Source organism: Wyeomyia smithii, chromosome 3, assembly GCF_029784165.1.
Source record: "Wyeomyia smithii strain HCP4-BCI-WySm-NY-G18 chromosome 3, ASM2978416v1, whole genome shotgun sequence".
Classification (NCBI taxonomy): Eukaryota; Metazoa; Arthropoda; class Insecta; order Diptera; family Culicidae; genus Wyeomyia; species Wyeomyia smithii.
The window spans coordinates 275,737,828-275,751,886 of NC_073696.1; the positions used below are offsets into that span (position 1 = coordinate 275,737,828).

At 40.5% G+C, this 14,059-nt stretch overlaps 1 protein-coding gene across 2 annotated transcripts in view; it reads right to left on the bottom strand.

The window, feature by feature from the left end:
* Positions 1 to 14,059, bottom strand: part of LOC129731427 (dynein axonemal intermediate chain 7) — a 70,486-nt gene that overhangs the window by 17,863 nt on the left and 38,564 nt on the right. For both annotated transcript variants that reach the window (XM_055691422.1, XM_055691421.1), the window contains exon 7: positions 626 to 1,862. In XM_055691422.1, the coding sequence (XP_055547397.1) occupies positions 626 to 1,862 (1,237 nt within the window). The remainder of the gene's footprint in view (positions 1 to 625; positions 1,863 to 14,059) is intronic.

Sequence of the window (14,059 nt, forward strand, 5' to 3'; positions counted from 1 at the left end):
TTTTATGCCGCCTGTGATAAACATTTTTCTTTTTTTTTCCTTTGCTTCGTTACGTTTGTTATGTTGATGACCGTTCCCGAGCAGAAGAGCAAAGGGGAAAAATAAATTTTTCGCCTTCAGCATTATGTATGATGACGCCTTCTTTCCCTCTCTCTCTCTATCTTGTTTTTTATTTCTCGTCAGGATGATTTGCTGCAATGAAGCTGCTGGCAAATTTGTACTACTTAAGTCTCACGTCGAATAAGTGCTGTTTAAATTTATAACCTAAATAATGAGTTTCCTGTTTGAAAATTAGGGAATAATGAGCCATTGCTCTAAATCTCCACATAAATTTCCGGTATGTTTTTGTTCAGACGATAGACACAACGTTTAATCAGAATTTTACTGCAGGTTATTCAGAGGAAAAAATGTTAAAGTTTGTCGGTCAAAACACGTGCTGATCGAAGTAAAAAAAGAGGATTAAAACGTATAAACGTGAGTGTCACTGCCAGAGTAAAAACGGCAATCCGATTATTTTTTATTGCAATATCATCTAGTAGGCACTGCGAACGATGGAGTACATATAAAAAACCAAAAGTAACAAAAAGAAAGAAAAAAAAGAAAAGAAAAACAAAGTCAGACTTACTTCTTAATGTCCGGTTTCATTTCCCACGTTTGGTAGGGCAAATTGCTATATCGGTTGGCTGCGAATCCGAACGCACCGAGTCGCCCGATCCGGAACTGGATGGTGAGTTTGTCCTCATTGAATTTCACATCATGGATGTCCCGCGTTGTCCACTTACCCATGTACTCCCGTTCCCGGTCCACCATAACGTAGTTGCCGACCTCGAGGATATCACCGTAGTCTACCTGCTCGTCGTCCGAATCGAATTTGCTCTTCTGCGCCTTTCGCATGCGTTCCCGCTCCCGGGCGGCCCTCTCCTCCGCGCGAATAATCTGCACGCTCGTGCGACCGTGATCAACCTTTCCGACCGTTGCCACAATCTCCTCTAGCTTGTAATCGAATTTGGGCGTTTTCATGTCAATCAAATCGTCCAAATCTTTCATGAATTTAGAAAACAGGTACTGCTTTTTCCTGCTGCTTCCGAGAAAGATATTCTTGGCGTTCGTTACACCACTTCCGACACCCTCATTGTCGGACTCCTCGTAATCACCCTGTTCATCACTGTCCTCCTCCGGTAGCGGTGGATAGCACTGTTTGTTCTTACGGTTCCAAATTTTCAATATCTTGTTGCCGCACCCCGGCGGAAACAGATAGGAAGGAATCTTTGTCTCGTAAATTATGTTCGTGATAGCCGTACCAGATGGCACCTTGGAGAGTTTTTTCTTTTTCTCACGTGACCGCTTGCCATTGCCGCTTCCACCTGCTCCTCCTCCTCCTCCGCTCAACTGTCGTTGGACCTTTTTACTCTCCTCCTGGGAGATGATTTTTGCCGTATAGTTATCAGGCAGTTTCGGAATAACGAAATCGGCAACAATCGCACTGAGCGCCACATGCGACGGAATGTCGAGGATGTTGAAATCTTCAATGTACTTCGTTCGCCGGTCTCGGGAAGCCTTAGCCTTTCGCTCCCGGGCCGCCTGCACCATCTGCGTGTGCTTGTCCAGGTATCGAGCGAAGCCCGGTTCCGACTCGAGCGTTTCCTCGCGCAGTTCCCAGCGGCACACAATTGGCGGCTCGAACCAGAACACATTCTCCGGCAGTTCCAGCGTAATCAGGGCCAGTTTATCGAGGTTTTCCTCCATCTGTTTGATCTCAGCTTCGATTTCCTCCGGTAGGCGGCGCACCCCAGGCTGGGGAGCCGGGGGCGGCCGATACGGTTGATAGAATTTTCTTCTCGTCAGCTGTCCCGGTTGAGGAACTGCACATATAAGATGGTGGGGGAAGAATGGAAAAAGCGAGTTGTTAGTGCGATTCGTGTAAATGTGTACTAGGATGTCAGTTGGTGTTTTATTTTATTTAAAAGTTCATTTAAAAGGTTTTGAAATTGGAAACTGCATTTGAAAATAAACTGAATTGTTTTATTTTTACTAAAAGTCGTCTTTCTGGAACTACGATTTTCGAAGTAGAAAGTAGAATATAGAACATTCATGAACAGGTTCCCGAAACTGTTTACAAACTCTTTCAAACTGCTGGTATGCTAGATTATATGATAAACATTTTCTTTCTCAGAATACATAAAAACTTCAATTTTTAGTATTAGGTGCGCAAATAAGTCTTACTGTATTTTTTAAATAAAATGGAAATAAAAAAAATAAAATGTCTAGAATTGTGTTACGATAAAAGTGTTCGTCTTTTGAGGCTATCTATCCATCTGCTCATATGAAGACATTTTTCAATGTCTGGGGAAATATGTTGGGTGAAATAGCACCCCCCTTTGTAGTGTTTCTTTGTAAGTTTTAACGACTTTGGCAGTATAAGGACGAGCGTTGTCATGCAGTGAAATCACTTTTTCGTGTTGTGGTCGTTTTCCACGCAGTGCTCGACTTAATCGCATCAATTGAAGTCTCTACTGTTCCCCAGTGATGGTTATGTTGGGTTTCAACAGCTCATAAACATAACAGCAACATAATAAACAGTATAACCTTCGTAGCGTGTGTATTCGGTCGAACTGACGACGTAGAAGCATGAACGAGTACTTTTCTTTGGGTTGTTGTACTGAATCCAGTTTTCATCACCCGTCACGATGCGATGTAGAAAAACCATAAACTTTGTCATTTAGTTTCTAAATACTGGTTTCATTGACATAATATCTTCAACAACAAAAAATAAGTGTATAAGAAGCCTTAGAGAATGACAATAAGTTTTAGTTAGAAACTCCGCCACTAGAGGCACTACAAAATCAAATTTTTCAGTCTTGCACTTTAGTGAAAAGGTGCCTTCAGCAAAGTTGTTGATTATTTTGTCACAGAAAATGTGCTGAAGACACTTTTCTTCTTAATTCTTTTGTGTAGGAGATATACCATTTCATATAAGCCTAGTCTTCAAAATTCGACAAACAAAACCTAGTAGACGAAAGCTACATAGGATGAATTATTATCATAATCACTCTAGGAAAACGATTGAAACGTTTGTCCCTTCCAGTATCTTTATTGCCTGATATGCAATTCTATAAGATATTGTCTTACATTTTTTGGCAATAATTCGGTGTCTAGAGGCTATACAAGGTCGTGTGTCTCGAAGATATACAAATGTATGCTGAACATTGTTGCTTTTTAAATGCTATAGGTTTTAAGAAATTAAAAAAATAATAGCGACGAAGTTCCGAACTAAAACTTGTGATTCCTTGAGCCTTTTTACACTAAATTTCTTCTGAGGATAATATCTCAATAAAACTAGTGCCGTTGTTCACAGGCGAAGGAACATCTTTGCAAAGTTTTTGTTTCAAAAATTTATCTAGGCCAACAATTGAAACGGTCTGAAATTCTTATGCCTTTTTTTATAAATCGATATACTTTACTAATGAGATGTAATATTGAGAGATAGAGAAAAGTTTTCGAAGAATGGTTTTTAAGAAATTGTCTGATTTTTCATTTAACAATAATGAAAAATTTTAATTTGAAATCTAACTTAACTGAAAGGAGTTGATTTTGAAAACAAAAAGTGATTTGAAAAAAAAAAAGCCATTTTAGATTTATTAAAACTAAGGTTTTTAGATAGACAATTTAGTTACCTTTAACTCTTGAATACTTTAAAATAGGCACTTCTAATAAAAAAAGTTTTAAAAAAAGTTTTTCGTGTCCTTGGAATATTTTTAACATGAAACAGTATTAGACAGGTCATTCCGCGTCGAACACTCGACAGAAACGGACGTGCAAAGTGGTCGTTCTATTACAATCCGGTCCGTGTGTACGAATAGCCAAACATAAGAGTGTATTATTCGCGCTAAAGGCCAACTAGATTGTGAGTTGTGTCGATACGTTCTGTACCCGGCTCACAACTTTGGCTGTATTGGTGCAAAATACCAGCTGCAGTTTTGATCTGTGCACAGTGAATAGATCTTTCTAATTCAAGGCCATCAGTTGACAGTCGAGTCGTATCGCTGTGCTGAGTGATCTCACACCCGGCTCACAGCTGCTGGCTGTATTGGTGCTGCTGTACTGGTGCTGCTGGCTGCTTTGGGTGCAGCTTCGAACGATCGGACAACCACTGCTGGAAGGAAGAAGTAAAGAGGTACGTGTTCTTGTCGGCGCTAGTGCGCTAGTGCGCTACATTTAGCGCAATGGATATAGATCCCTCGCCTCCCGTGCCACCATCCCCGAACCCCCCTGACCCTGACCCTTCTGTTACCCCCTCCCCTGTTCATTCTCCAGTCCCCCCTCGCCCCAGGCTTTACCCGGACGGATCTCAACAGGGCAGCTATACTGTTTATTTTCGTCCAAAGGCAGGAGTGAATTCAAAGCGTTTAAACATACTGCAAATTGCTAAAGACCTGACGAAGGTGTACAAGGTCGTGACCGAAATTTCAAAGGTCCGACCTAACAAGCTCCGTGTCGTGGTCAGTGATCTGGCACAGGCCAATGCTATCGCTTGCTCTGAGCTCTTCACACGCGAGTATCGCGTCTACATACCCGCACGAGACGTGGAGATCGACGGTGTCATAACCGATTCGAGTCTGTCTGTCGAGTGTATCCTAAAAAGCGCAACCGGTTGCTTCAAAAATACCGAAACACAGGCGAAGATTTTGGATTGTAAGCAATTGCGGTCCATGTCTCTCGTCGGCGGTAAAAAAGTTTACACTCCGTCAGACTCGTTTCGCGTTACGTTTGCCGGATCTGCACTCCCTAGCCACGTCTCGATCGACCGGGTTCGTCTGCCTGTGCGATTGTATGTACCCCATGTTATGAATTGCACCAATTGCAAGCAGTTAGGCCACACAGCCGCCTACTGCTGCAATAAGGCACGATGTAGCAAGTGTGGGGAGACTCATGCGGAAGATTCTTGCAGTGTTAATGCTGAAAAATGTATTCACTGTGGGGAAAACCAGCATGAGCTCTCCACATGCCCGGTGTACATGCAGCGCAGAGATAAAATCAAGCGGTCACTTAAGGAGCGTTCAAAGCGTTCTTACGCTGAGATGCTGAAGAAGACCGTGACCACTTCTACCATAACATCGAACCCCTTTGATCTGTTGCCCTCTGATGAAACCGATTCTGACGATTCATCAGCGGGAACATCTTAAGCCAATCCTGGGGAGTCTAGGAAGAGGAAAAATGTTTCTTCTCCTAAACTTCCCCGTAAAGGTCCTAAGATTTCCCAAAGTGTAATGAAAAGTACGAACAAACCAAACAGTGCTGCGGAAAAACCGAAGCAAACTCCTCCTGGGCTTGCAAATTTAAAGTCCCAGAAGGAGTTCCCAGCACTGCCAGGAACATCTAAAACCCCAGTTGTTCCTTTTGCACATCCAGTTGATGAAACAAACTCTGGATTAGTGAAATTTTCTGACATTGTGGACTGGATTTTTGAAAATTTCAATGTACCCGATCCAATTAAAATTTTTCTTACAGCATTCCTCCCAACAGTTAGATCATTTTTGAAGCAGTTGACTGCCCAATGGCCCCTCCTTGCAGCGATTGTATCCTTCGATGCCTAATTCAACTGCGTATATGAAGGATTCTATCTCTGTCTTACAGTGGAATAGTAGAAGTATTTTACCAAAAATTGATTCGTTTAAAGTTTTGATAAATAAAAACAAATGCGATGCATTTTCCCGTTGTGAAACTTGGCTTACTTCAAATATTGATCTCAACTTCCATGATTTTAATATTATTCGCCTTGATCGAGACACCCCATATGGAGGAGTACTTTTAGGGATTAAAAAATGCTATTCTTTCTATCGTATTAACCTCCCCTCGATTCCAGGCATCGAAGTTGTCGCATGTCAAATGACAATACAAGGTAAAGAGCTTTGTATTGCCTCAATATATATTCCTCCCAGAGCACAGGTTGGGCAACGGCTGCTCTTTGATTTAATAGAACTTCTTCCCTCGCCACGTTTGATTTTGGGAGACTTCAACTCTCATGGCGTGGCTTGGGGTTCCCCATACAATGATAACCGCTCCTCTTTAATCTATAACCTTTGCGATGACTTCGACATGACTATTTCAAACAACGGTGAAATGACACGTATCCCGAAACCTCCAGCGCGCCCAAGCGCTTTGGATCTATCCTTATGTTCGACGTCGCTACGGTTGGATTGCACATGGAAGGTAATCCTTGATCCTCACGGTAGCGACCATTTGCCTATTCTTATTTCAATTAATAACGGGTCAACTCGCATGCGACCAATTGACATTCCGTATGACCTCACACGGAATGTCGATTGGAAGTTATACGAGGAAATGATTTCAAAAGCGGTCGAGTCGATTCAACATCATCCACCACTTGAAGAATACAACCTCCTCGCGGGCTTGATTCTCGACGCCGCGTTGCAAGCCCAAACGAAGAAATATCCCGGCGTAACGATCAAAGAACGGCCTCCCACTCCGTGGTGGGACCAAGAGTGCTCCGATGTCTACACGCAAAGATCCGACGCGTATCTGACCTTCCGGGATACAGACGATGCCGACGACTTTAAACGTTATTCGGAGCTTGATACCAAGTTTAAAAGCTTGACTAAGGCAAAGAAACGCGGATATTGGCGTCGGTTCGTGAACGAGACGTCGAGGGAGACATCGATGAGCACTCTTTGGAACACATCCCGAAGAATGCGAAATCGCGTAACGGTCAACGAAAGCGAGGAGTCTTCAAGTCGGTGGATATTTGATTTTGCCAGGAAAGTATGTCCGGACTCTGTTCCTGCGCAAAACTTTGTTCGCGATACGTCTCCGGGTCACGACGCGATTGAATCACCTTCTACGATGGCAGAATTTTCAGTTGCCCTCCTGTCCTGTAACAATAACGCGCCTGGGTTAGATAGAATCAAATTCAACTTGTTGAAGAATCTACCCGGCAATGCCAAGAGGCGCTTGTTGAACTTGTTCAATAAGTTCCTGGAGCAAAACATTGTACCGCAGGATTGGAGGCAAGTGAAGGTGATCGCCATCCAAAAACCAGGGAAACCAGCTTCTGATCACAACTCTTATAGGCCGATTGCAATGCTATCCTGTATCCGGAAATTGATGGAAAAAATGATACTCCGTCGTTTAGACCATTGGGTCGAATCAAATGGTCTACTATCAGATACTCAATTTGGCTTCCGCCGCGCCAAAGGGACGAATGATTGTCTTGCGTTGCTTTCAACAGATATTCAGCTGGCGTATGCTCGCAAAGAACAAATGGCGTCTGCGTTCTTGGACATTAAGGGGGCTTTTGATTCCGTTTCTATTGACATTCTTTCGGGTAAACTTCACCGACAAGGATTTTCTCCAATTTTGAACAATTTTTTGCACAATTTGTTGTCCGAAAAGCACATGCATTTAACGCACGGCGATTTGGCAACTTTTCGCATTAGCTACATGGGTCTTCCCCAGGGCTCATGTTTAAACCCCCTTCTTTACAACTTTTATGTAAATGACATCGACGAATGTCTGGCAAATTCATGCACGATAAGACAACTTTCAGACGACAGTGTAACCTCTGTTACAGGAGCCAAAGCTGCCGATTTGCAAGGACCATTGCAGGATACCTTGGACAATTTGTCTGCTTGGGCTTTACAGCTAGGTATCGAATTCTCTCCGGAGAGGACTGAGATAGTAGTTTTTTCTAGGAAGCATGAACCTGCTCAGCTTCAAACACAATTAATGGGTAAAACGATTTCTCAGGTTTTGGTACACAAATATCTTGGTGTCTGGTTCGACTCTAAAGGCACCTGGGGTTGTCACGTGAGGTATCTGATGAAAAAATGTCAACAAAGAGTGAATTTTCTTCGTACAATAACCGGACAATGGTGGGGAGCCCACCCAGGAGACCTTATAAGGCTTTACCAAACAACGATATTGTCTGTTATTGAGTACGGGTGTTTCTGCTTCCGCTCCGCAGCAAACACACATTTGATCAAACTGGAGCGAATACAATATCGTTGTTTGCGTATCGCCTTGGGTTGCATGCAATCGACCCATACGATGAGTTTGGAGATCTTAGCTGGAGTACTACCATTGAAAAACCGCTTCTGGAGCCTGTCTTCTCGTATTCTAATCAAATGTGAGGTCTTGAACCGTCCCGTGATTGAAAATTTTGAAAGGTTAATCGAACTTAATTCTCAAACCCGTTTTATGACATTGTATTTCAATCACATGTCCCAAAATATTAACCCTTCTTCGAATATTCCAAATCGTGTCGACTTATCAAATACTTCTGATTCTACTGTGTTTTTCGATACATCCATGATAGAAAAAAACTCGTGGAATCCCGGATCATTTACGCGTGCAGCAGATCCCCAAAATTTTTTCCAATAAATATCGAAACATCAACTGCGACAATATGTTCTACACTGACGGATCACTTCTTGATGGGTCCACTGGCTTCGGTATTTTCAATAACAATTTAACCGTCTCCCATAAGCTTGATAATCCTGCTTCTGTTTACGTCGCAGAATTGGCTGCAATTCAGTACACCCTAGGGATTATCGAAAAAATGCCCACGGACCATTATTTCATCTTTACGGACAGTCTCAGTTCCATTGAGGCTCTCCGATCGATGAAAGATGTTAAGCACTCTCCGTATTTCCTGGGGAAAATACGGGAACATCTGAGTGCTTTATCCGAAAAATCTACTCAGATTACCTTGGCGTGGGTCCCTTCTCACTGCTCGATACCGGGTAATGAGAAAGCGGACTCTTTGGCTAAGGTGGGCGCAACAAACGGTGATATTTATGAAAGACCAATTGCCTTTAATGAATTTTTCGCACTTGTACGTCAGAATACGATCATCAGTTGGCAAAATGCTTGGTCCAGAGGGGAATTGGGAAGGTGGTTACATTCCATAATCCCCAAAGTATCGACGAACCCGTGGTTCAAGGGGTTGGATGTAGGTCGGGATTTCATTTGCGTGATGTCCCGGCTTATGTCCAATCACTATAGATTTGACGCGCATCTCCGTCGTGTTGGGCTCGGGGAGAGTGGTATCTGTGCCTGTGGTGAGGGTTATCACGACATAGAGCATGTGGTTTGGTCATGCCCTGTACACCGTGACGCCAGGTCTAGATTAATAGCTTCCCTGCAGGCCGAAGGTAGGCAGTCGGCTGTTCCTGTTCGTGATGTCTTGGCGAGCCGTGACCTATCCTACATGTCCCTTATATACGTTTTCCTGAAATCCATCCACGCCCCAGTTTAGTCCTATCCCCTTCCGCCTACATCCAACCAAACGACAAGAACACGTTAAGACCCCGGATCCGGAAACAGCAACTAGACCCGCACGATACTCTCAGGCCCCGAGGGAGACAACCCAATATGCCAGTCCGTAATATCTTGGCCCAGCAGCGGAACATATTCAATATGCTGCTTACCTGTGGCGATGGAAAACCATCAAACAACAAATCAGTGCTTTTCATGCAAAACATTCTAGCTTAAGTTAGATTTAGTTTCAGCTCGTAGTCGGCAGCGAGGATAAAAAATTTGCTCTTAGTTATTAAGATACTTTAGAAAGTAAGCTACCAGATATAATTGGCGCCGTTAAACATTGAATTGTATTTGTGCCGTGTCAAATAAACTATAGATGAGGAAAAAAAAGTATTAGACAGGAAGAATTTGTTGTTAAATAAACTTAGTTTTTTCCTTGGAAGTGCCCATGTTAAACTGCGCAGAAGATTATCTAAAACTTAATTGTCTATATAAAAAATTTAAGTTCAAAAATCTGCGCTGACTGATTTTTTTCACAAATTTTTTGGTTTTAGAACCATTTTTTCAGCGTGTAACCATAAAATGAATTTCTTGTTTGTTTTTAAATAAAAACTAAGACGAATTCTTAAACGCCATGGGATCCGAATATCGATTCAAAAAAAGGGCCTAAAATTTTCCGACCTTTCCAAATGTTAGTATAGTGGCCATTTTTGCAACATCATGCGAGTTTCTTGATGTTTCTTTTTTACTCCAATAATAAGCCATGAAAATTTGAAATTGATCCGAGTTCATTAAATGGACCCACAAGCCACTTATATGTGAAAAAAAAAAATAGATTCTCACAATAATTGCTGTTTCTTATCCCTTTTGACAGTTTTTTGCCTTTGTTTCTTTAAACAGTTGTATATCTGCATCGAAAGCATATCATTACGGACATGTATATATTTCGTAACGCGGAATTTGGTAATTTTTGAACGTGGAACGCTTAGTTGAATAACCCCTCCTATTCTGAGCGCATTACGTAATATATGTAGAACGGATTGCAATTCTAGTGAGTTACGATGGAACAGCAAATTTCTTGGGCGCGCTCAAGATTGATTCGGACTCCGGCAAATATATCACCGAAGGAGTTTATAATACGCTAGTGGATTGAAATATTCAAACAAGTTTGTGGTGCTGTTTTCTTTTAAGTCATTTGCTGGGTCAAAAACTAACCAATCTTACCTATCCTCTTCATATCTATGAACTTTTATGCAATATAAGATATGGGAAAAACAGCGCAGCTTAAAAATTACACTAAAGTCGCTTTATACGCGGGGAATACGTGCAGCGTAAAAAAAACGCGTAAATTCCGGAATCTGCGTGAAAAAAAAAACGCGTAAATTCCGGAATCCGCGTAAAAAACCCGCGTAAAAAGCGACCTTAGTGTATCTTCAACCGTTTTACAAAAGTGCTAAACTAAATCAATTCATTCACACAATAGTACGGTCAAAATTTTTTGATAAAGATAACAATCAAATCAAGCAATTTTATGCAAACCAGCTCAAACGCAATCAAGTTCGCGGTGATCACGAAAAGTTCTAAGAGTTGGCATTCACATTTCTTGGTTGTATGGCGGCCCCTTTTCACTCAGCACACGCAAGAATCATGTCAAAAAACATTTAGTGCCTGTTTGCTCCGATTATATACCATAAAAGAGTTAAATTGCATTCGAGACATTTTAATTTTTTTAATTAAGCTTTACATTCAGGTGTATTTCTGATGTACGAATGCTTTTCAATGCCCTAATCAAGTTATGAATTTTATAAAGTCGTTTCAGACGCTCTAATTGAAAAAATAAAGAACCACTTGTGGTATTTAAGCCCAGAATGCGTTGGATTAGCAGTTTTAGACTCAGATGTCCTGCTTGAAATTAACAAAAAAAGAGTCGATATCCTATTACTTCAATAGAATGCTATTCCGAAACATCGAATATAGAGTGAAACGGTAGAATGAAAGATTTCAAATGCTTACAACTTTGTTACCACTGAACGGTTTTTAGTCATTGGTATCTCGTTGGATAGAGAACAAATTTCTCTAGTTTATGAACGATTGATTTTTGATACTTGAAGTTCAAATTTGGCGAAAAAAAAATTTTGAAGGCAATTTCTAACACTCAAAACATTTTTTTCGGGAAAAACGTTGCACTAAAAACAAAATACTTATGAAAATGATAGTTCAGATACCCGGCATACTTCTAAACTAATAAAATAATATGAGTTTTATATTTTCAGTTGAACGGCCGTTACTCCACAAATAATAGGTATTTCATTCAAACAATCGTGTTTTCTTGTTGTTGATTAATAGAACTTTCAGAAAACTACTACTTTTATGCAATAAAATACTACAAGGTATACAGGGTTGTATGAAATGGTGACGTGGGACTAAACACTGTAATTAGGAGATTTTTTGTTCCAAAATATATAGAGTCTGCAGACAGAAACAATGTGTTTGCTCAGTGACTGTGAAATATATTCAACAACACGCATATTTGGCGATATTATGCCTGTAGTATTTTTTTGACCAAACAACATGTATTTGACAAGGTACAAGCATATCGTGCTTGTTGAAAAAGCATCAAGAATTTCTTGTAATGCGTCAAAGTCAGAACTAACTCTATATTCTCAAAAACCAAATCCAATAATACTTACGTTATCATCATGAATGGTTTTGTCTTATTTAACTCCGATTAAATCAAATCTATCTTACTTTCAAAATAAAATGGAAGCCCTTTCAAAGGTTCAATAATTGACAAACATAAGAAGACATGTTAAACAAAATTATTACCAAGTTCCAGCAAAAAATCGTAGGAATCAACAATTCCATTTTTGTTTTTTGCTTGACTTTTTTTTTTTCATTTGCCTACAACTACATTCGTTGTATTCCGAAGACAGCTAATATACGTTTATATTAGCAAGCAAAAATAAATTGACCTATTGGGACGGGAAGACTCTGTCAATTTTTATTTCGATATTGATACAGAAAATATCACAGGAAACGGATGGTGTTCATTCACGTCGTCTGTGCTAGGAATACTCGCATGTAATTGGTTCATTATTCGCGTAAATTCGTCATTGAAACTTTTAATCAATTTTACCGCTCAACAATGAAATTAGAGTGATAACTATCATATTACAAAATTGTTACACATTTTATCTATTCAACAAAATGTTGGTTATTGTTATCCATCATGTGGTTATGCTGTTATTAACGTTTGAAATCTGACGCAACAATTGCCAGTTTTATTTCCAGTTTTACAGATTGCATCCCAGAATAGTTAACAAAGACGTAGTCCCACGTCAAAAGGTGCCACACGCTCAAAAAAAATCCAAAATTTACTTTTTTCACTCGAGCAAAAAGGTATACAACCCCTTAAGAACGTGTTCGTGGCCTTACGAAAGACCAATAGAAATTGGTAGGATTGGTACTTGGTAGGAGGAACGAAATAGTTCACTTTGAGCTAGTGTATTTCGTAATAGCTTTAGCTTCAGACTCAGCGTACTTAGCTAGCTCTCCTGGTAACAGAAATAGTACGGGAGTCTTATCTTGGCTGCTCTACCGCTTATCTGAAGCCCGCTTGTGCCCTTTTTTCTCTGTGTGGACTCATCATTGGAGCCAGAAACATTTGATCTATTGTGATATTGCCCAGATGTTCCGCACTTCATATTTTTGGCCAGTATCACTATTGAAGTAAATAATACACTTTTCATTTATATCCGCGCTTGTGTATTTCAAGCTTCCTTCCGTTCCAAGCCTACTGCTCTACAATACCGAGCCTCTCTCTATCCTACCACAGTTTTATTATAAGCAGAAATTTTTTCAAGAGGAAGGAGTCTTATCGAAACCTCGTTCTTCCAGCCAAGATCGTGCAATAATCACAATTTCCTGTAGAGAACTATTATACGTTACTCAGACCAGTTTTATTCTAAGAGGGACTTATTTTTGTTAGGATGAAAGTCAGCAGGGATACTATAGAATTCAGCTAGGAAGGGTATGTAGTGGAGAGCCTAAGAATAAGCCCATGTTAAAGTCCTTTGACAGCCAAATGGCCTGATTCTACTAAGATTCGAACCCACGACCACCCGCTTATCAAAGTGGACTCTGTAACCTTGCGGTCACAAAGCTTCCTTGTCCCCCGCTGGTGTCCTTGGTGCCATCATGAAGATATGCTTGTTGACGGTTGACGGAGTCCAACCTATTTTTTTACATTCTTCCATAATACCACATCCGCGGCCTCGCCTACTTGTGGCACAGCATACTTCGATTGATTCCTAGCTTTGTAGAAAATTATCCCAATCGTTCTTTTAGGAACGATTTCTAGCTTTCGATTAACGTGAGTTTACTATCAACAGCAACAAGCAACGAAATTCTTGAATTAGCCATACTTAAAAAAGTCAATTAATAGCATTGTAAATACCTAACCAGAAGACACAATAATAAATATGCAGCCTGCGATACATTTTTTAACGAGTTCATCAACTTCTCGTGCGAACATGTCTGAATGTAGACAAAACAAAACTTAATTTTTATAGATTGCAAACCAAAAAGCGTATTACTAATAAAAACTTTCATCCGTTATGTTTGTTTGCGAATTGGGCTGTTGAGAAATTTGCAGCACTTGCGTTGTTCAATAATCCATGTTGGCTATTCAATGAAGAGTTACTTGATTTGAACAATTGAAAGTAAAGTTTTAGACTCAATAATGAAACACTTTCAACTATGCATTTGTTAATACCAACCC